Here is a 22,622-nt window from a genome sequence, read left to right as displayed (position 1 = left end):
GCAATTTCTTTGCCCAGGAGGGAGTTTGGATTTCTGTATTACTCCTAATTTGTGAACAGTTGTACAAACTTGTAAATACAGTGTGTATATAGGCTTGTCCATTTTGCTTTGCTGTAAGTGGAGTTGCATCTTACATCCAAGCTATCTGAGCCAGCCTGGTGAATTCCAGTAGTGTGTATTTGGGGAAGTTCCTAACCCACCACAAGGACATTTTGTGACGATAGCTACCCACACGAGTCTGTGTTCTTTTCATATACATTGAGTACTGTGTCCTTGAACACTGTGTCCAGTCCTTGAATGCTGTGTCCATTTCTGGGCGTCTCAATTCAAGAGAGATGTTGCAGTACTGGAAGGTGTCCACAGGAGGGCGAGAAAGCTGTGAGCACAGCCCTGTGAGGAGAGGCTGAGGGAGCTGGGGGTGTGCAGCCTGCAGCAGAGGAGGCTCAGGGCAGAGCTCATTGCTGGCTACAACTCCCTGAAGGGAGGCTGTAGCCAGATGGGATTGGGCTCTTTTCCCAAGCACCCAGCAACAGAACAAGGGGACAGAGTCTCAAGTTGTGGCAGGGCAGGTCTGGGCTGGATGTTAGGAGGAAGTTGTTAGCAGAGAGAGTGATTGGCATTGGAATGGGCTGCCCAGGGAGGTGGTGGAGTCACCGTCCCTGGAGGTGTTCAAGAAAAGCCTGGAGGGGGCACTTAGTGCATGGTCTGGTTGATTGACCAGGGCTGGGTGATTATTTGGACTGGATGATCTTGGAGGTCTCTTCCAGCCAGGCTGATTCTATGATTCTATGATTCTGTTATACTCTGGGCAATAAGCAAAGAGCGAGACAGAGCATTGAATGGATAGATACAGACCTACTCCAGCAGGACACCTTGAAACATTGACCTGTGCTTCAAACCTATTTGATTCCAGATAGGGTGAAATATTGAGGGTGATATGTCAAGTAACACTTCAGTGAAGGCTTTTCTTTGTCTATTTGATTTTTCCCCTTAGGTCTTGGAGAAGGACCCTATATTTTGGCAAGCTATGGAAAGAGTGACATGATTATAGGAGCTAACGTCTCCAGCGGAAGAATATTTGCCCTGCCTAGAGCCAGAGCACATGGCAATATATTTTTCAGCTTCATGATAACACCAGGTCTTTTCAAAGAGAAAGATTTATGTGAGTGTTCCCAGGAACTTTGCTAATGGCAATATCCATTTCTCAAACTATAGGCGTGGGGCTTGTTGCATCTTCTCGACCTGTAATAGTCTCTAAGACTTTTGTTATTGCAATAACTGAGCACCATGTGGCAAGCTTCAAAACTGAAGGGGAATACTGGAATTTTACATTCCCTGTCTCCCTGTCTCACTCTCTCCCTCTCTCCTTGGGCAGCCCATTTCAATGCTAATCACTCTCTCTGACAACAACTTCCTCCTAACACCCAGCCTAGACCTCCCCTGCCACAACTTGAGACTCAGTCCCCTTGTTCTATTGCTGCTTGCCTGGCAGAAGAGCCCAACCCCACCTGGCTACAGCCTCCCTTCAGGCAGCTGCAGACAGCAATGAGCTCTGCCCTGAGCCTCCTCTGCTGCAGGCTGCACACCCCCAGCTCCCTCAGCCTCTCCTCACAGGGCTGTGCTCCAGGAGCCTCAACAGCCTTGCTGCCCTTCTCTGGACACCTTCCCACACCTCAACATCTCTCTTGAATTGAGGAGCCCAGAACTGGACACAGCACTCAAGGTGTGGCCTAAGCAGTGCTGAGCACAGGGGCAGAAGAACCTCCCTTGTCCTGCTGCCCACACTGCTCCTGAGCCAGCCCAGGATGCCATTGGCTCTCCTGCCCACCTGGGCACACTGCTGCCTCATCTTCAGCTACTCTCTCCCAGCACCCCCAGGTCCCTCTCTGCCTGGCTGCTCTCAGCCACTCTGGCCCCAGCCTGTAGTGCTGCTTGGGGTTGTTGTGGCCAAAGTGTAGAACCCTGCACTTGGCCTTGTTCAATCTCATCTCAGTTTGAGGCTGTTCAGGAACGATTTCGCAGGCTGCTAGAAGGAAGCTGCTAGAAGTGTGGTCCTAATTAGCTTTTCCAGTAAGAAGTGCTTTTTTCAGAAGGAGCCACTCATCAGCCAACTCACAGGTTTTAATCTCACTTTCAAGTTGTTTCACGTGAAGGTCTTACCTTTTCCTTATGCTTTGTTTTGTTTTTGCCTTCTGTGGAAGCTCTCTCTCTTGTTTCCCTGGAGTCAGCCGAGAGACCGAACTACTTTCTGTCTGTGCGTGACACGGGCGCGGTTGGCTTGGAGCAGTGGCAGGAGAGTGCCTCCTTCCGAAGACGAGCTACCTTCTTCCACCACCAGGGCCTCTGGAGTCCAGGGCTCAGTGCCTTCGAGCTGCACAGTAAAAAAGGCTTCTTCATCGTTCTCACATCCAGCGGTGTTCAAGCGGCCAAGTATGATGAGTCAGAGCACTTCAAACGCTTCAGTAGCTTTAGTGTCGAAGGTAAATGTGGCACAATCCCTAGGGAGAAGTATGGGAGTCTTTTCCTGCCTGCCTACCTCCCAACCTGTACTGGTGCAGTTTGTTATTCCTCCTCAGATGCAGGACTCTGCACTTGTTGAACTTCATCTGGTGCCTCTGTGCCCAGCTCTTGAATGAAGTGTATTGCTTTTGCAACCAGCAGTATCTTCATTCTTTTTAACTGATCTGTAAGTTTTTAAAGCAGAATGCATGGTAAAAGTGAGCAGCTTGTTTGTGTCTCTGAAGCTTCAGTTGCTTTCAGCTTGCCTGCATTTAAAACATTTGAAACTAAAACTGAACAAAACCTCAATTATTGGAAAGGAATTTCTCTACCTTGTTTTCATCTCATTTTCCTGAAAGTCCCAGTGTGCCTTATAGAGAAGACCACAAATGTAGAGTTTATTGCCTCCAGAATCACCACATAGTATCTTCCCCTTCTTTCTCAGAGCTTGAGGCATCTGTGCCCTACAGAAGGATGTGTGAATGGCGATACGAATCCTGTGCTACTCCTTGTGTTAAAACATGCAGGGATCCTGAAGGGACAGCATGCAAATTCCTTCCTCCGTAAGCAAAACAAAGCTCCTGCTGCTATGGCTGTGTTGTCTGCAATGTGTGTCCCCATCATACCCTGACAATTAGTGCAGCTGCAGTACCCAGTCATTTTTACTCACCTGCAGTAAAAACATAAACCCTGTGAGGAGAGGCTGAGGGAGCTGGGGGTGTGCAGCCTGCAGCAGAGGAGGCTCAGGGCAGAGCTCATTGCTGTCTGCAGCTACCTGAAGGGAGGCTGTAGCCAGGTGGGGTTGGGCTCTTTTCCCAAGCACCCAGCAACAGAAGAAGGGGACAGTCTCAAGTTGTGCCAGGGGAGGTCTAGGCTGGATGTTAGGAGGAAGTTGTTGGCAGAGAGAGTGATTGGCATTGGAATGGGCTGCCCAGGGAGATGGTGGAGTCCCCATCCCTGGAGGTGTTGAAGCAAAGCCTGGCTGAGGCACTTAGTGCTGTGGTCTAATTGATTAGCTAGGGCTGGGTTCTAGGGTGGACTGGATTATCTTCCTACCTGATTGATTCTATGATTCTTTTTGACTTCAAAATGCCTCAAAATGCTCTGTTCACCATTACAGTGGAAAGTTTTCAGAACTCTGGTGGGGAGGCCATTCAAAGGTTTCATTCTGCCAAGTTTGTGCATTTATTTCTCTCGTGGCTTTAGAATAACTATGTAATATTTTAAAGGGTTGAAGGATGCTTGCCATACTGCCCCAAAAACATGATCCTTGACGAGGTCACCCTTAAATGTGTTTATCCAGAAGACTGTAAGTATATTTTATTACATTGGTCTAATCTAATAAATCACTCTGGAGATGCCAGAAAAGGCTTTAATCAAATGTATAATCTTGGGTTTTTTTAAAGGGCTTTATCAGAGCATCTTTCAGTTGAAGAAAGATTTCTGCAACACAGACTCCATCTTCAGTCCTCCAAAAGATATCTGCTACATGCAAACAAGCCACACTTGAAGTTGCATTCTTTGATTTATCTAAAAGAGTATTGAAGTTAACCTTTTGTGATGTCATCACAACTATATTTGACTCTAGGCTGCTATTATATCATATGTCCATAGGAGAAACATCCCAAATGTTCCTTTCATCTATCATGAGATATACCTTCCACAGACAAAGTTACTTCCATCTATCATGAGATATACCTTCCATAGACAAAGTTACTTTCATCTATCATGAGATATACCTTCCATAGACAAAGTTACTTCCATCTATCATGAGATATACCTTCCATAATTACTTCCATCTATCATGAGATATACCTTCCACAGACAAAGTTACTTCCATCTATCATGAGATATACCTTCCATAGACAAAGTTACTTTCATCTATCATGAGATATACCTTCCATAGACAAAGTTACTTTCATCTATCATGAGATATACCTTCCATAGACAAAGTTACTTTCATCTATCATGAGATATACCTTCCATAGACAAAGTTACTTTCATCTATCATGAGATATACCTTCCATAGACAAAGTTACTTTCATCTATCATGAGATATACCTTCCACAGACAAAGTTACTTTCATCTATCATGAGATATACCTTCCACAGACAAAGTTACTTTCATCTATCATGAGATATACCTTCCACAGACAAAATTACTTCCATCTATCATGAGATATACCTTCCATAGACAAAGTTACTTTCATCTATCATGAGATATACCTTCCACAGACAAAGTTACTTTCATCTATCATGAGATATACCTTCCATAGACAAAGTTACTTCCATCTATCATGAGATATACCTTCCAGAGATATGTTTGTTCCAAGTATTTTAATACTTTGGCTTGGTTGAATTTTCCAGTGGATTTTCCTTATTGCTTCTAAAGTGCTCTACAAAGTCAAGGTTATCACTAATAAGGAACAATTAGCAACTGCATTTGCAAAGACATTTCAAGAACTTCTTGAGACAGCTGAGTTGCCCAAAGTCATCAGGCAACCTGGAACCACTGGAAGTTATCTTCTCAGCAAACTGATGCTCTGATTTGCTAACAGTTAAACTCATGTAGAAAGAGATGTTGCTTTTTTGCTTAGCCAGTAATCCATAAAATACATTGAAATGCACATTCTTCCTCTCAGGCATACCTGTGACACCTACTGAACCTGCACTTGGAACAAAACCTTCACTGGTAATCTCTCAAACAGGTGAGACCATGGAAAGGTTTCCTCAGATACCTCCTTTATTTGTTACTCCAGGGGGTGAGACAACTCATACTGGTGTGCCTGAGTCAGCTCGTACTGGTGTGCCTGACTCAACTGTGTTCAGTTCTGGGCCCCCCAGTTTAGGAGGGACGTTGAGATGCTTGAGCGTGTCCAGAGAAGGGCGACGAGGCTGGGGAGAGGCCTTGAGCACAGCCCTACGAGGAGAGGCTGAGGGAGCTGGGATTGGTTAGCCTGGAGAAGAGGAGGCTCAGGGGTGACCTTATTGCTGTCTACAACTACCTGAAGGGTGGTTGTGGCCAGGAGGAGGTTGCTCTCTTCTCTCAGGTGGCCAGCACCAGAACGAGAGGACACAGCCTCAAGCTATGCCAGGGGAGATTTAGGCTGGAGGTGAGGAGAAAGTTCTTCCCTGAGAGAGTCATTGGACACTGGAATGGGCTGCCTGGGGAGGTGGTGGAGTCGTCGTCCCTGGGGCTGTTCAAGGCAGGACTGGACGTGGCACTTGGTGCCATGGTCTGGCCTTGAGCTCTGTGGTAAAGGGTTGGACTTGATGATCTATGAGGTCTCTTCCAACCTTGGTGATACTGTGATACTTTGGAACTTCTCTAGCTTTTTCTACCTTTGCATTAAACATAAGTCCTCCTCCTAGCCTTTCAGTAGTACTAAAACCATCCATTGCAATGCCCTCTTTGCTAATGCCTACAACCCCTGATGGCACTTTGGAATGCCAGTCCGGTCATCTTGGTCTTCACCTCCCACTAAGACCACTCATATCTCCTCTGTTTCTCTAGGAAAAGAGAGTTCTTCAGCAAGTTCTCCAGAAGAAGAGGGAACAACACCAGCAGTATCTGCCAGAGTCATCACTCAATCCACTGCACCAATGATCACGAATATGGCAGTGAATGCTACGTCCTTAAAAGCACCTTATCTTTTTGCTAAAGTACCACCTAGCTCTTCAGCCAGTTCCTTAGCTGCTTCTGGCACCACTGTGCCCTCTAGGATCACTACAGAAAACACTGATTTGGAGGCCTATGTGGCTTCTGCTTCAGTTCCCACCACCGTAGAAACATCCATGCACTTGTCACACAAATCTTTGCTTACATCTGCAGGGACTCAGGCTTCAAAGAGCACCAAAGAAACTCCAAGATCTACAGTTGTGACAACTGGCACTACAGACTCATTATCACAGGTGAAGAGCACCTCATTTACAGCTTCAGCAATTAAACATGCAACCTCATTTGAAGGAACTGTGGATGTTTTTCCAAGTGGCCAGAGCCTATATGAGCAAAAAACTGTTACCAGCACAACAACAACTGCTGGGGAATCTTCCCTGCCTTATCTGGCAGTATCTGCAGTCCAGAGCTTGCCTTTTTCAACAAATACAACCCCCTCAGTTAAAAATGTCTCTCTTTCTGGAGACCTTCATGTAACAACATCAGGTTGGTCCAAAATCCCAATGCATGAAACTACAAAACCTCATTTTGGTTTAGCAGAGCCCACAGAGGTGCAGACCAGAACTAGAACAGATTTACCACATTCTAGTGGTGGAATGGCTCTGCCTTCCTCTTCAAAGCCTGTGGAAACAGAAGCTTCTCTGGCAACCACAGAACCAGTGACTGCTGGCAAGACTTCCTTTGGTACAGGGACACCAACACTGATGTCTACATCTCCAGAATGTGTGGTATGATCACTTACTTTCCCCTGTGTGCTGCAATGCATGTGGCTTGTTGGTCCACTCTGTTACATTCTATCTGCAATGCCAGCTATTTTAGATATCTCCCACTTTGGGCTTTATTTATGAGTTTTGAAATAATTATTCTTTGAGGATTTTTTGTGTTGCAGTTCTTATACTACCCTGATATATTCTGCAACTTGGATGTCTTGCATTGGAAAGAAAGGGGGGGGAGGAGCTTTTAAATCTATGCATAGATGCTTGATAGTGAAATCTATTTTTGAGGTGCAGAAAAAGCCATCATTCATATAATGTTTGGGTTTCTGCATAATCTCCTCCTGTTTCACTTTCCCTCCCACTTGTATCTTTGTCATAGGACTCAAATTGATATTAATGCATGATTCTGTGTTTAGACTCAGAGAATCAGTCAGGGTTGGAAGTGACCACAAGATCATCTAGTTCTAACTCCCCTGCCATGCCCAGGGACACCCTACCCTAGAGCAGGCTGCACACAGCCTCAGCCAGCCTGGCCTTAAACACCTCCAGCCATGGGGCCTCAACCACCTCCCTGGGCAACCCATTCCAGCCTCTCACCACTCTCATACTCAACAACTTCCTCCTCACCTCCAGTCTGAAACTTTCTTAAAATGCTTCAGGTTATTATTGAATGTAAGGTGTAACCTCCATACAGAATGCTTTAAAGCAACTATTTCAGCAAAGCCAGCTGGAACAGGAAGGATGTGGGCAGATGGGCAGGTATCATTGTTACAGCATTCTTACTGGTGCTACAACCAGATAAACCCACTTCATTCCAAAGTAGCTGCTGATGGGTTGCATGGATACACTGATGCTGTCTCAGAGCAGGGTGATGAGCAAGAAATCACTTGGCCTGCCTCAGGATATTGTTCAGTTCTGGGCTCCTCCATTCAAGAGAGATGTTGCAGTGCTGGAAGGTGTCCACAGGAGGGCGACAAAGCTGTGAGGGGCCTGGAGCAGAGCCCTGTGAGGAGAGGCTGAGGGAGCTGGGGGTGTGCAGCCTGCAGCAGAGGAGGCTCAGGGCAGAGCTCATTGCTGTCTACAGCTACCTGCAGGGAGGCTGTAGCCAGGTGGGGTTGGTCTCTGCTGCCAGGCAAGCAGCAACAGAACAAGGGGACACAGCCTCAAGCTGTACCAGGGGAGGTCTAGGCTGGGTGTTAGGAGGAAGTTGTTGGCAGAGAGAGTGATTGGCATTGGAGTGGGCTGCCCAGGGAGGTGGTGGAGTCACCATCCTTGGAGGTACTGAAGCAAAGCCTGGCTGAGGCACTTAGTGCCATGGTCTGGTTGACTGGCTAGGGCTGGGTGCTAGGTTGGGCTGGATGAGCTTGGAGGTCTCTTCCAACCTGGCTGATTCTATGATTCTATGAATGTGAAGTTGAATCTGGGTTTGTTTTATTTGTTCCCCTTGTTTGACAGCCTGGTTACCTGGAGCCCATTGACAGATGTAGCCAGTATGTGTGTGTCAATATGGGCTGGATGCTATACAACCTTTCAAGGAACTGCCCTAAGGATGTGCAGAAGCCAGACTGTGGTTTTCGAGGAATGCCAGTTCAAGTTAACACTGACAGCTGCTGTCCAGAGTGGGAATGTCCCTGTAAGTCACTGGGTCATGTTAAATTACATGGAGGCTTGGTCTGTAAGTTTCAAGTAATAAGGTTGATTACAGTGGGAAAGGCCTGGAGCACAAACCCTATGAGGAGAGGCTGAGGGAGCTGGGGGTGTGCAGCCTGCAGCAGAGGAGGCTCAGGGCAGAGCTCATTGCTGCCTGCAGCTGCCTGAAGGGAGGCTGTAGCCAGGTGGGGTTGGGCTCTGCTGCCAGGCAAGCAGCAATAGAACAAGGGGACACAGTCGCAAACTGTACCAGGGGAGGTCTGGGATGGATGTTAGGAGGAAGTTGTTGGCAGAGAGAGTGATTGGCATTGGAATGGGCTGCCCAGGGAGGTGGTGGAGTCACTGTCCCTGGAAGTGTTGAAGCAAAGCCTGGCTGAGGCACTTAGTGCCATGGTCTGGTTGACTGGCCAGGGCTGGGTGCTAGGTTGGACTGGCTGAGCTTGGAGGTCTCTTCCAACCTGGCTGATTGCATGACTGTATGAATCTAAAATAGCACTTCATCAGCAAAACAGAATGAAATCCTCTAAGAACACTGAATGTTTTGGTTATCTTTCAACTACCATTTGAGAGAGTCAAAATATTCCAGTTAGAATGAAGACATTGCAATAAAACCTGTGACATGAATGTCTACATTGTCCAGCTGAGACTTTACAGAATATCTATCAGTACAAATGTTGAGATTGAAATGATGATTCTATGATTCTATTTCAACATTTTGTGGTTTTTAGGTGTTGTCATCACAAAATGTTATAATAGATTTATGGGATCAACCTGGTTGGTGCCAGGCTTTTGGCACCAGGTCTATTGTGTCTGTCTGATAGGTAAACAGGTATAAGCCTATTTTGGGCCTATGAGCCCTCCACGACACCCTGCAAGTGCTTAGAGGCATCCTGTATGTGTGGTTACCCCATTAAATGGCAATGCTCTTTCAGGTCAATGCTCCATCCTGTCTGAGTTGAGTGTTATTACCTTTGATGGCAACAACCTAGCCCTCTGTAATATGGCTTCCTACATTCTAGTCAACCTACCAGGAGAAATGATTGTTGCTCAGATTGAAACATGTCCTGTTCAGCAGGTAAGACTCCTGCATTCCCACAGTAACTGTAGCAGATGTTTGAAATTTGATGCTAGAGATATGAAATTCTGCACAAATACATCCCTCAGACCTTTCAGATAAAAACTCTACCTGTTGGAAACCAGCACAGTATATTTCCTTTGCAAGGAGTGTGCTTCCTCGTGCTGCTTAGATAGGATCATTTTAATCCCAGTTTAAACAGCAACTCTTATGTTATAGGGCAATCTGAAGGGTAGGGTGTCCCTGCCCATGGAAGGGGTTTGGACCTAGATCGTCCTTGTGGTCCCTTCCAACCCTGAGTGATTCTCTGAATGCAAATTCCATGCAAAAGATCAGCTTCTGAAGCTGCATGTCTCTATCAGGTTCACCAGTCACATAGCTTGAGGACTGAATTTATGCTTTGCAATATGGTCAAAGTGCTAAAATGTTTTGGATGGTCACAAAAATCTTTTGTAGCTGCTTTAGGAAGGTATAAATAATTCTGGGAGTAGTGTGATGAGCTCTTCTTTGTAGTTGTCTGACTCTCTGCGTTGCCTACAGAGGTGTCCAGCCACTTTATTTGCACACTGCCAGTTTAAGTCTGGCCAGTCTCATCCTTACAGTCTATACATACATTTCCTTCTCATTGTCCTGTGCAGCCTTTGAACAACTGGCTTGGGTTTCCATCTTTGGTTTGTGGATAAACAAGTTCCTGGTGAGGAACTTCATCAGGCTTATTTCCTTCCCCTCCCTATCAGGTCTCTTATGTGCTGTCACACGAGAAAATGTGCACTTGATTTTTACATCCTGGCTCTTACACTGCTCTGGAGGTGTTGAAATTGCTCTCTTGGTTGCAGTCTGAAGGTGTGAATGCAGCTCACAGAGGCAGATCAGCTTTAGTAGTTTGTAGCTGCAGTTCTTCATGAAATACTTTTCTCCAAGGGCTTTGCAGCTTAGGCTGAATTTCATGATTCTGAATTGCTCTCAGTGTTAAAGCTGTGCAGTTAAATGCCAGCTGAGTTGCAGTCTTGTGCAGGAAGATGCCTTGGCAAAATACCAGTTTTACATACAGAAAAAAATGTATTGGTGTGACCATTGTGCTTCTATCTTATTTTTAACCAATCTTCTTCAGGTGATTGTGTTATCTGTTCTGTATTGCTCTCCACATAAAGCCCTTTGATTTCAATCTTGGACAAGCAAAGTTTCTAACAACAGTTCTTAGGAAAGTGCACTGCACTACCTGGGAAATGCAGAGGAAAACAGACATTATAAGGAATGCATTAAACTGATTATGAAAGCAATTCATGGTAGAACTTCCAAAAAACCAAAGAAAATCACCCTCCTGCTTTTGCCAGATACAAATGCTGCTGATTGCCACTGCACATCTAACCTGTTTTTAATATTTTCCAGAGTGCAAACTCGATAAGAACAACAGTGAGTACCTTTTTTTTTCTTTTGCTGATTATAAAATACATAAATATTACACTTAGTGAAAGAAAAAATCTCTACAGCACTGCTGCAGAATCAGAGAAGCAATAAGCTTCTCTTTTCTTTCAAGGTTCCCCCTGCAGATGCTTCAGGACTCTGTTTTAAGATACTGAATGTAACAACAAGCACATATAAGTTACTCATCAATCGTCTAGCAAGAAAAGTGAGTATCTGTCACACAAGCACATATAAATTACTTATCCATCATCTGTTCAATATCTTGATTGATGATCTGGACAAGGGGATTGAGTCCAGCATGAGTAAGTTTGCAGAGATGGACCACAGGAATCAAGTAATGAAGAATCAGCACATGCAGAGCTTACTGTTAGATTAGTGGCCATGGAAATGGCTGGGACTGGTCAAACTGCAAGAGTGAAAGCCAATAGATTAGCTCCCTCCCTGAAGCACTTATATACCCTGCATGGAGCATGGGGAACAAGCAGGAGGAGCTGGAGATCTGCGTTAGGCTGAGTAGCTATGATACAAATGCCAAGGAAAGGACACTGGTGGGAAGCTGTGATTTATTGTGACTATGACTGTACGTGGCAGAGGCCATAGAAAATATCTTTTGCTGTAAGCCATCAAGACATATAAAATACAATCTACAATCTGTTCTTCTGTCTAAAATGTGCTTGGCTTGGTTTGTTTCAGGTGGTTGTGGACTCTGTAACCCAATCACTGCCATTTTCTAAAGGAGGGCTGAGTGTTCAGGACACTGGTGCAATGTATGTTGTTGATACCCCAGCTGGCATTAACATCAGGTGGGCTCACGTCACAGGCATCATAGACATACAGTATGGACTACACTCCAACACATCAGAGAAGACAGAAGGCCTTTGTGGTGAGGCTACAGTGGCATTTGATTTCTTCTGATGTAATAATTGCCCATTTAAAATGTACACTTCCTTTCTGTGTCTCTGTGACCTGCTGTCCCTTTAGCTCTTCTTGTGAACCCAGCTGACTACACTGACAAGCCTGCTTGAAGTGGCCACATGAAATCCTACATATGGATCTTAGGAAGGGGGATTGGGCTAAGCACCATCACCTGGTAGTGTTCAGACCCACCCCTGGGGAGGGGTCAAGACCACCTGGGGTCAGGTTCAAGATCATTCCCATCAGGAGGGTTAACTGTACAATTTTCAAAGCTATAAGCACTCTCATGCTGAACAACTTCCTCCTGAAATCCACTGACTCTCCCCACCTCCAGCTTTGCTCCATTCCCCCCTGTCCTGCCACTCCCTGACAGCCTAAAAAGTCCCTCCCCAGCTTTTTTGTAGCCTACTTCAGATACTGAAAGACCACAAGGAGGTCACCTGGGAGCCTCCTCCAGGCTGAACAGCCCCAACTGCTTTCATTTACAAACTCAAATGACTAAGGTTCAAAGTTAATCTTACCTTATCAAGTGCATTTTTCCCCCAAAGGAGGTATTTCACACATGTGTGTTTTGAACATGATGCTCTGTCTCCAGGGGTGTGTAATGGAGATCCTGCTGATGACCTGAAAATGCAGAACAGCACAGTAATAACAAATATGGATGAAATGGAAGTGTTCATTAAGAGTTGGGAGATAGAGAAATCACTTGATGTAACAACCAGGAGGCCAGGAGGAAACTGTGATGAAGATAACTGCACATACTGCATGGAACTCTTAAACAGAATCATTTTCATCCCTTGTCACAAGAAAGTGAGTCTCTACAATGGAAAGCTTCACTCCTCTGATGTATACAACAGCAGCTCAAGCAGTCTGAGACTGACTGGGCTGTCTGCCCTGAGCCTCCTCTGCTGCAGGCTGCACACCCCCAGCTCCCTCAGCCTCTCCTCACAGGGCTGTGCTCCAGGCCCCTCACCAGCCTTGCTGCCCTTCTCTGGACACCTTCCAGCACTGCAACATCTCTCTTGAATTGAGGAGCCCAGAACTGGACACAGCACTCAAGCTGTGGCCTGACCAGTGTTGAGTACAGGGGAAGAGTAACCTGCTTTGTCCTGCTGGCCACACTGCTCCTGATGCAGGCCAGGATGCCATTGGCTCCCCTGGGCACACTGCTGCCTCATCATCAGCTACTATCTGTCAGTACCCCCAGGTCCCTTTCTGCCTGGATACACACACACATATACATTATATATCTATATCTATATATTTGCCACATATATATTTATGTTTGCCACAGAAAGTTAATGGAGTGAGCAGTGAGGAGCCATTTGAAACCAGGAAGGAAGGGTAGCTCTAGTAGGCAGCAGGATTCTTTCCATAACTGTTGTAAAACATTTAATTTGAAAGCAGTCAAAGTGAAGCTGAATAGTCAGAATTCCCTCTTTGTATAGGATTTCAGGAGAGCTCCCATAGCCTTGGGTACAGTGCAGCTGATTCCTGATTTATAGCAAAGCCTCTCATAGCATCAAAGCTGCCAAGCCCTGGGTTCAGCCATCATGACATTTGTTCTCTTTCATGCACTCGATGGTGGCAGAGGCAGGAGTGGAGCACCCTCTGTGCTGCACAGGCATGAAGCATCTGGACAAGGAGAGATAACAGTCATCAATGTAAACAACTTTTTAGTAGAAGTCAGCAGCTACTCAAGGACCTGCTGAAATGACAGGGAGAGCTGGGCTGCAGCACAGTAGTAAACAAGCAAAATGAAACTAAATCTGATTGATTCCTTCTTATGTAAGCAGAGACAGCAAAGAGAAGCTGCACCACCTGCATTTGGACCCAGTAATATCAACTAACTGGGTCCTAGAGATTCAGAAACAGAACTCAGTAATAGGTTGTTCAGAGCAGTTTGTGGAAGGTGGAAGAGCAATGTTTAGCCAAGGCTGTTGACTTTTGGGCTGTACTGCAGAGGTTCCTGTGAGCATTGCAACAATCTTGTTAGAATTGTGGTCTGTGGCTGTTAAAGGGCATAAAAACATTCTGGCAGCTCTGACTGTTCTGAAAAAAGGTATTACTTTACTTCAGATATTGCTTGTGACTTAGATTCAGAATCACAGAATCAGTCAGGGTTGGAAGGGACCACAAGGAGCAGCCAGTTCCAGCCCCCCTGCCATGCCCAGGGACACCCTACCCTAGAGCAGGCTGCACACAGCCTCAGCCAGCCTGGCCTCAAACACCTCCAGCCATGGGGCCTCAACCACCTCCCTGGGCAACCCATTCCAGCCTCTCACCACTCTCATGCTCAACAACTTCCTCCTCACCTCCAGCCTGACTCTCCCCACCTCCAGCTTTGCTCCATTCCCCCCACTCCTGTCACTCCCTGATAGCCTCAGAAGTCCCTCCCCAGCTTTTTTGTAGCCCCCTTCAGATCCTGGAAGGCCACAAGAAGGTCACCTGGGAGCCTCCTCTGCTTCAGCCTGCACAGCCCCAACTCTTTCAGTCTGTGCTCACAGCAGAGCTGCTGCAGCCTCTGAGCATCCTCATGGCCCTGCTCTGGACACACTCCAGCATCTCCACATCCCTCTTGGAATGAGGGCTCCAGAGCTGGATGCAGTACTCCAGGTGGGGTCTCAGCAGAGCACAGCAGAGGGGGAGAATCACCTCCCTGGCCCTGCTGGCCACACTTCTCCTGCTGCAGCCCAGGCTCTGCTTGGCTCTCTGGGCTGCAAGTGCACACTGCTGGCTCCTGTTGAGCTTCTTGTCCAGCAGCATCCCCAGGTCCCTCTGCTCAGGGCTGCTCTCCAGCCACTCACTGCCCAGCCTGCATTTGTGCTTGGCATTGCCTCGACTCAGGTGCAGGACCTTGCACTTGGTCTTGTTGAACCTCCTGAGGTTGGCTTGTGCCCACCTCTGCAGCCTGTCCAGGTCCCTCTGGATGGATCCCTCCCCCTGCCACTGCATTATTTCTCATCATTCATCTTTTTATTGAGTTACAGAAAGCTCTCCTGCCTGACAACTCTCAATTGCTTCACGTTCCCAGGTGTCACCACGGGAGTTCTGTGAGAAGATGTGGCTCAACAGTACTTCTTTTTGGAATTATGAGTGTGATGCACTTTCTGCATATGTATCCTTGTGCAACAAGCACAATATCTGCATTCAGTGGAGGACCCCTGACTATTGCTGTAAGCAGACAGCCATGTGCTATACCCCAAGGTGGCTTTAGATTGATGCAGTGTTTAGTGATGGCATATAAAGATGTTGGGGTTTTTTTCTACTGCTGTTTTAAGTTGTTCTCTCGGCAAATCTGCTGCACTGAATGAGATATGGGAAGATCCATATGTGAACAGGTTCCTGCAGGTGCAGCCTGTGGATTAAGACTCAAGTTCCATCCCTAGCAGTCTAGCTATAGGAAAGCTGCTTTTCTCATAGGCAAACCCAGCATGGGACAGTTACTCTCTGCTTGGATTTAAGCTAAAGATGGAAGAGGAGTGGCAGAATGTTTAGAAGTGCTCTGAACTGAAAAACCCAGGAGGAAAAATTGTTCAGTTAATGACTTGCAGAACCTACAGGTAGTAAAAAATGTGTAGCTCCATTCAGGAAAACCTCAGCATCCTTTTTCTTATGCACGTGTATCTAGCACCTACCTGATGGCCAAGGGATCAGGGCTTTAGGAAGGGCAGGTCCTGCCTCACCAACCTGAGCTCCTTTCACGATCAGGTTACCTGCCTGGTGAGTGTGGGGCAGGCTGTGGATGGAGTCTACCTGGACTTCAGCAAAGCCTTTGACACTGTCTGCCACAAGCAGCTCCTAGCCAAGCTGGCAGCTCATGGCTGGGGCAGATTCACTCTGATATGGTCAAGAACTGGCTGGAAGGCTGGGACCAGAGAGTGGTGGTGAATGGTGCCACAGCCAGTTGGCAGTGGTGTTCCCCAAGGATGAGTGCTGGGCACAGTCCTGTTCAACATCTTTATTGATGATCTGGACCAGGAGATTGAGTCCTGCATCAGTGAGTTTGCAGATGACACCAAGCTAGGAGCAGCTGTGGAGCTGTTGGAGGGTAGGAGAGCCCTGCAGAGGGACCTGGACAGGCTACATGGGTGGGCAGAGGCCAATGGGATGAGACTGAACAAGGCCAAGTGCAGGGTTCTACACTTTGGCCACAACAACCCCAAGCAGCACTACAGGCTGGGGCCAGGGGAGGTCTAGGCTGGATGTTAGGAGGAAGTTGTTGTCAGAGAGAGTGATTGGCACTGGAATGGGCTGCCCAGGGAGGTGGTGGAGTCACTGTCCCTGGAGATGTTCAAGCAAAGCCTGGCTGGGGCACTTAGTGCCATGGTCTGGTTGAGTGGCTAGGGCTGGGTGCTAGGTTGGACTGGCTGAGCTTGGAGGTCTCTTCCAACCTGGTTGGTTCTATGATTCTATGAATACCTAAGTACAGTAAAACCCATAAATGCATGCTTTCTGTGATGCACTCACTTGTTTTTACTACCTGTTTATCCAATCAAAAGCTGGAATGGTAACAGCACCCCATGTTCTGTTCCTGTGCCTTTCAGCACTGAGCTGTCCAGAAGGCAAGGATTATCAGCCCTGTGTGCAACCCTGCGAAGCCAAAACGTGCTTGAATAAATGGTTCTATGGAGATTCTGCTTGCTCCCATTTAAGGGAAGACTGTGTGTGTAAAAATGGCACCATTCTGCACAGAACAGACTCCAGCCTCTGTATACCAGAAGAAAAATGTAGTAAGTGCAGTAGGACAGAGTGGGTTTACAGATGTACAGATATGTTCATATTCTGCATCCAGCTCTGGAGCCCTCATTACAAGAAGGATGTGGAGATGCTGGAGTGTGCCCAGAGCAGGGCCAGGAGGATGCTGAGAGGGCTGCAGCAGCTCTGCTGTGAGCACAGACTGAAAGAGTTGGGGCTGTGCAGGCTGCAGAAGAGGAGGCTCCCAGGTGACCTTCTTGTGGCCTTGCAGTATCTGAAGGGGGCTACAAAAAAGCTGGGGAGGGACTTTTTAGGCTGTCAGGGAGTGACAGGACTGGGGGGAATGGAGGGAATCTGGAGATGGGTAGGTTCAGGCTGGACATGAGGAGGAAGTTGTTGAGCATGAGAGTGGTGAGAGGCTGGAATGGGTTGTCCAGGGAGGTGGTTGAGGCCCCATGGCTGGAGGTGTTTAAGGCCAGGCTGGCTGAGGCTGTGTGCAGCCTGCTCTAGGGTAGGGTGTCCCTGGGCATGGCAGGGGGTTTGGAACTGGCTGCTCCTTGTGGTCCCTTCCAACCCTGACTGATTCTGTGAGTCTGTGATTCTGCCAGGCAAGCAGCAACAGAACAAGGGGACACAGTCTCAAGCTGTGCCAGGGGAGGTCTCAGCTGGATGTTAGGAGGAAGTTGGTGTCAGAGAGAGTGATTGGCATTGGAATGGGCTGCCCAGAGAGTCACTGTGCCTGGAGGTGTTGAAGCCAAGCCTGGATGAGGCACTTAGTGCCATGGTCTGGTTGATTGGATAGGGCTGGGTGCTAGGTTGGACTGGATGATGTTGGAGGTCTCTTCCAACCTGGTTGATTCTATATTTAACCTCAACTCAGTATATGAGTTCAAGTTCTGTGTCAGTTCTTAGTAAGTGTGAATCTGGCACAGCTCCCTTCAGTAGAGCTGAGCTTTATCTCAAGCTATTGCAGCTTGTGCTTTCAGTTCAGATGACTTCAAGACTTGGTGCTGATGTGATTCTGTTGGGGAAAAATTATGGTCTTTCTTTTGTGGCTCCCAGGAGTTCCTTCCTGGAGTACTGCAGAAGGAATCTCATGGGCAGGTTCTTTCACTTGCACTCAGTGTTTACTTTTGTACAGTGAGGCTCATTCGGGGTTTTTAAGGTAGTCTTCTTTTCTTGCACTCCTTGATCCTATTGCTTCACACTGCTCCTGTTTTACACCATCATTTTATGCAGTTTGCAGCTGCTTGCAAGGAATCTGCACTCTGCTTGCTGAAGGAAAATCATGGTGCTTTTTTCTCTCAGCATGTACAGATAACAGAGGACAGCCTCGCTCTGCTGGGGAGATCTGGAATGGCTCCGTGAGAGGCTGCTGCATGTACAGCTGTTTGGAAAATGGCAGTATTGTTGCTGTAGAGCCTGAATGCAATGAGGATGCACCCCTTGTATGTGAAAGAGAAGGGGAGGTTGTCATCCATGTGATGGAAGAGGGAGCTTGCTGTCCAAAGAAAGTCTGTGGTATGTACCACGCCTGGGGGCACTAAAGCACAGGTAAGTGCCTGACTATCACCTGCAGATCAGAGAATCATACCATAGAATCAACCAGGTTGGAAGAGACCTCCAAGCTCATCCAGTCCAACCTAGCACCCAGCCCTAGCCAGTCATCTAGACCATGGCACTAAGTGCCTCAGCCAGACTTTGCAGAGAGTGATTGGCATTGGAATGGGCTGCCCAGGGAGGTGGTGGAGTCACCATCCCTGGAGGTGTTGAAGCAAAGCCTGGCTGGGACACTTGGTGCCATGGTCTGGTTGATTGGCTAGGGCTGGGTGCTAGGTTGGACTGGATGATCTTGGAGGTCTTTAATTGACCAGTTAGGTACCTGTAACCAGCACTCTCCTGTCAGTTTGCTTAGGGAACACTGTCACTGGGATGTTTTAGCTGGCTATTGTTAGAGGAAGAGGATCAGTACTTTGAAGGAGGATGTAACTGTGCTCTCACCATGTTGCACCAACAGAGTGCACTTTCAGCTGACCTGGGCTGCTCCACATTTGTGGATCTCTATGGAGTTGCTATCAGTATCTTGAGCTATAGGATTTGCACTTGCACTTGTATTTGTCCAAATATGCCAGAAGTGACTGGTTTTTGTCTCACAGAATGCAACATGTCCTTGTGTGATGCAGTCATTCCAACATGCAAACCCAATGAGAAATTAGTGGGAGGCTACCACCCCCTCTCCTGCTGTCCACAGTACCAATGTGGTAAGGGAAAACCAAAAATACTGGGACATTTTCCACACTTGTCATTTGTGCTCTAAGCAAATGTATCTTCTAAGTTGTTGGGATTGTTAACAAAAGCAGACGTTGAAGAGCACTTTTGATTTACATTCAATCTGGGGGCATTTTGTTTTCCAAGTAGATGAAGGATATGTTTTCTTTATCATTTTGGTATTGCTTCTGTGATTTAAAGAAATAATGGCTGTTAATTTCTCATCCTACAGAATGTGATCCTTCAGTTTGCTTCAATGCTTCCCAGTTGGACTGCAGAGACGATCAATTCATTGTCGAAGCGAAGCTGGAAGATCCCTGCTGTTTCTCTTACCTCTGTGGTAAGAAGCCTCTCATATTTTAGTGTGTGACTAGGGAATCATAACAATGTGTTTACAAAAACAGCTTCCAGTTCTAAGAACTTAAGCCAAGAATTCTTGGAGAGGTGGGTTCATGCAGGTTAGGATGTTTGGAGCATGAATTATGCTGCGGCTCTGAGATTTCTAACCTTATTTTGAGCATCACACTTATGACATTATACTTGAAGGTGAATCCATTAAAGTTCTGTTATTTGGGTAGCAAGCATGGCAGGACTTGTCATAGGCAGCATCAAAGTTCATGTGTGCTAACATTTTAGTGGTTAAAGTGTTGTAAATGTCTGATTTTCTTGTTTTGCGCTTAGTTTGTGAAGCCTGTAAGGAGCCTGTGCCCTTGTGTAACGAAGGGGAGATTCTCACCGTAGACCTCAATACCATACATTACTGCTGCCCTCATTACTACTGTGGTGAGTCTACCTGTTGACAGTTCAATGTCTTCCCAAAAGGGGTAAAAAGGACAGTATGTGTGTGCAGAGATTTTTTAGTTCAGCATTAAGAGTGGGCTTCAGATTGAGAGATCTAAACCGAGAGTGGCACCATATGAGGTAGGTTGAGAGTTCTTAGTATGTTCAGCAGTAATCATAGAATGAACCAGGTTAGAAGAGACCACCAAGGTCATCCAGCAAGCCTATGAGTCCTTCAAGATCATAGAATCAACCAGGTTGGAAGAGACCTCCAAGCTCAGCCAGTCCAATCTAGCACCCAGCCCTGGCCAATCAACCAGACCATGGCACTAAGTGCCCCATTCAGGCTTTGTTTGAGCACCTCCAGGGATGGTGACTCCACCACCTCCCTGGGCAGCCCATTCCAATGCAAATCACTCTCTCTGACAACAACTTCCTCCTAACATCCAGCCTAGACCTCCTCTGGCCCCAGCCTGTAGTGCTGCTTGGGGTTGTTGTGGCCAAAGTGCAGAACCCTGCATTTGCCCTTGTTCAATCTCATCCCATTGGCCTCTGCCCACCCATGCAGCCTGTCCAGGTCCCTCTGCAGGGCTCTCCTACCCTCCAACAGTTCCACAGCTGCTCCTAGCTTGATGTCATCTGCAAACTTACTGATGCTGGACTCAATCCCCTGGTCCAGATCATCAATAAAGGTATTGAACAGGACTGGGCCCAGGGCTGATCCCTCAGGAACACCACTGGTGACTGGGATGAATAATTGCTGACAGCCCTGTGAGGAGAGGCTGAGGGAGCTGGGGGTGTGCAGCCTGGAGGAGGCTCAGGGCTGACCTCATTGCTGTCTACAGCTACCTGAAGGGAGGCTGTAGCCAGGTGGGATTCCTTGGGGAACACCACTAGTGGCTGCACACAACTAGTGACTGGGATGAATAACTGCTGACATACTTGCTTGGGGAACACCACTGGTGCCTGGCTGTCTGACCAACCCAGCCAATGCAGCCTGGAGAAGTTAGTTATTTCATCAGACCCTTTATAGCTACTTTCAGGGTGATCTAAACACAGGCATATTAATGTGGCTCTGAATCCCATCCCTGGAGTACAAACGTTCAGTTGTGCATAAACTAAACCACTTCTAATCAATGGCTTCCATGTGGCTCCTCTGTCCTGTCCGTTAGTGGTCAGGCAGCTTTGCACTTTTGGCTTTAAGGAGGAGAAGTAGGCCAAAGGTTTCAAACACAGTTTTCAGCTTGCCTGACTGAAGTAGGAAGAATATGAAATGATTCCCCCCCGACAGTGCATTCTAGGCCAACTAAAAGCACTTTAGAATAGCTTTGCTCATTTCCCAATCCCAACTATGAATTCAGCTGCTTTAAGAGCACAGCAATACGTTATTTAAAACAGAACCAGCTTGAAAACAGCTTATCAAGAGAAATACAAAGGGCAGAATTCAGAGGAGACCTGAGTCCTTTCTCACGTGTGTCTTCTCCCTCTCTTGTAGTTTGCGATGAAAGTCTTTGTTCTGAGCCTTCCCTGACTTGCACAGATGACATGACACTTGTGAAGGAAAAAACACCTGGGCAGTGCTGTCCTGATTGGCACTGTGGTAATTGCTGCTTCTTCCTTAGTCACTGCTGTCAGCAAAAGCCAGCAGTTAGCTAACTGCCTAATGCCCTTTTCCTGCTCTCTTCTCAGAGTGCAGCTGTGAAAACTCCACTCTGTTGACCTGTAAATTGGTAAGCACTGTTCTTTGGATATCTTTGTTCGTGCTCTTCAGCCTTCTCACTCCTCCCTTTCCATTCCTTGTTTCAATTAGCTGTGAAGGGCAATGAGGCTGAACAGGGACAGGCTGAGGCTGCCTCCTGGTGCCTAGCTCAAGCATGTCGCTCCATGAAGTCTGTGCACTCATCAATGTTATTGATGAAGAAGTTGAAAAAGACTGGACCCAGCACTGATCCCTGGGGGATGCACTGGTCACAGCTCTCCAGCTAGACCTGGCACCATTGATCACCACTCTTTGGACTCTGTCTTGTAACCAGTTCCTAATCCACCTCACTGTCTGCTCTTCCACGCTTCCTGAGCTTGCTCACTAGGATGTCATGGGAGACAGTGCCCAAGGCTAAGGTCAAGGTAGACTGCATCCATTGGTCTCCCTGAATCTACCCATTCAGTTATGTCACCACAGAACACTATCAGGTTAGTCAAGCATGACTTCCCCTTGGTAGATCCATGCTGACTACTCCTGATATGTTATTGAATTTAGCTGGTTGGAGGAGTCACCTAATAGGGACTGTAACCTGGAAAATAATTATGAGCAGACAGTCAAACTCCCATTATTCCCATAATTACAGGGGTATTTTCTCTATCAAATGCCTGTAGCTTGCCTTTTTCCTCTTGTGTGAAGCCTGCACAAAGTAAAGCCTGAAGAGGAATAGCTTTCAGCTGCACTTTGGAAGAAAACCCATAGGAGGCAGTCTTTGGCTGGCATGTTTGTGTGATGGTTTGGTGTTCCCCACCCCCCTCCACACTTAAAATCACTCAGACTAGACTCAGTCGATCTGGGAATTGAAGAATGAAGCTTTATATTTACAGCTTAGCACAAGATACAAGCAGGTAGTTACAACATCTACAGCTATAGACAGAAATAGATGAGTTAAAGGTAAGACACAACAGCCCTCCAGAAATCCCCAGGAGGGGCTCCCAACCACCCTTCCACCTTCTTTCCGCCCTTCTACCTTATCCCAGAGTATACCTTTCATACTTGGAGGATTGGCAAGAGGATGGGAGCAGCCCAGGGAGAAAGCACAGGCTCCAACAGAGACAGATGAACCCTTCCACCTCACTTGGTGTCATCTGCAAGCTTACTGCTGACAAACTGTGTCTTCACTGATGTGATGGTTTGGGTGTTACTCACCCCCCCATACGCA

The 22,622-nt window shown here is 47.0% G+C and overlaps 1 protein-coding gene across 1 annotated transcript in view; it reads left to right on the top strand.

Annotated features, from left to right (window-relative positions):
* The window catches only part of OTOGL (otogelin like), a 103,785-nt gene that overhangs the window by 68,198 nt on the left and 12,965 nt on the right, over positions 1-22,622 (top strand). Inside the window, 19 exon segments of the mRNA XM_064142863.1 lie at positions 995-1,162; positions 2,202-2,480; positions 2,945-3,062; positions 3,729-3,808; positions 5,141-5,206; positions 6,013-6,902; positions 8,346-8,523; positions 9,473-9,615; positions 11,117-11,245; positions 11,734-11,923; positions 12,551-12,765; positions 14,990-15,131; positions 16,503-16,688; positions 17,962-18,174; positions 18,810-18,914; positions 19,154-19,261; positions 19,603-19,704; positions 21,197-21,301; positions 21,391-21,431. Of these exon segments, the coding sequence (XP_063998933.1) occupies positions 995-1,162; positions 2,202-2,480; positions 2,945-3,062; positions 3,729-3,808; positions 5,141-5,206; positions 6,013-6,902; positions 8,346-8,523; positions 9,473-9,615; positions 11,117-11,245; positions 11,734-11,923; positions 12,551-12,765; positions 14,990-15,131; positions 16,503-16,688; positions 17,962-18,174; positions 18,810-18,914; positions 19,154-19,261; positions 19,603-19,704; positions 21,197-21,301; positions 21,391-21,431 (3,458 nt within the window).

Source organism: Pogoniulus pusillus, chromosome 4 (assembly GCF_015220805.1).
Source record: "Pogoniulus pusillus isolate bPogPus1 chromosome 4, bPogPus1.pri, whole genome shotgun sequence".
NCBI lineage: Eukaryota > Metazoa > Chordata > Aves > Piciformes > Lybiidae > Pogoniulus > Pogoniulus pusillus.
This window is presented reverse-complemented; position numbering and strand designations above follow the sequence as displayed.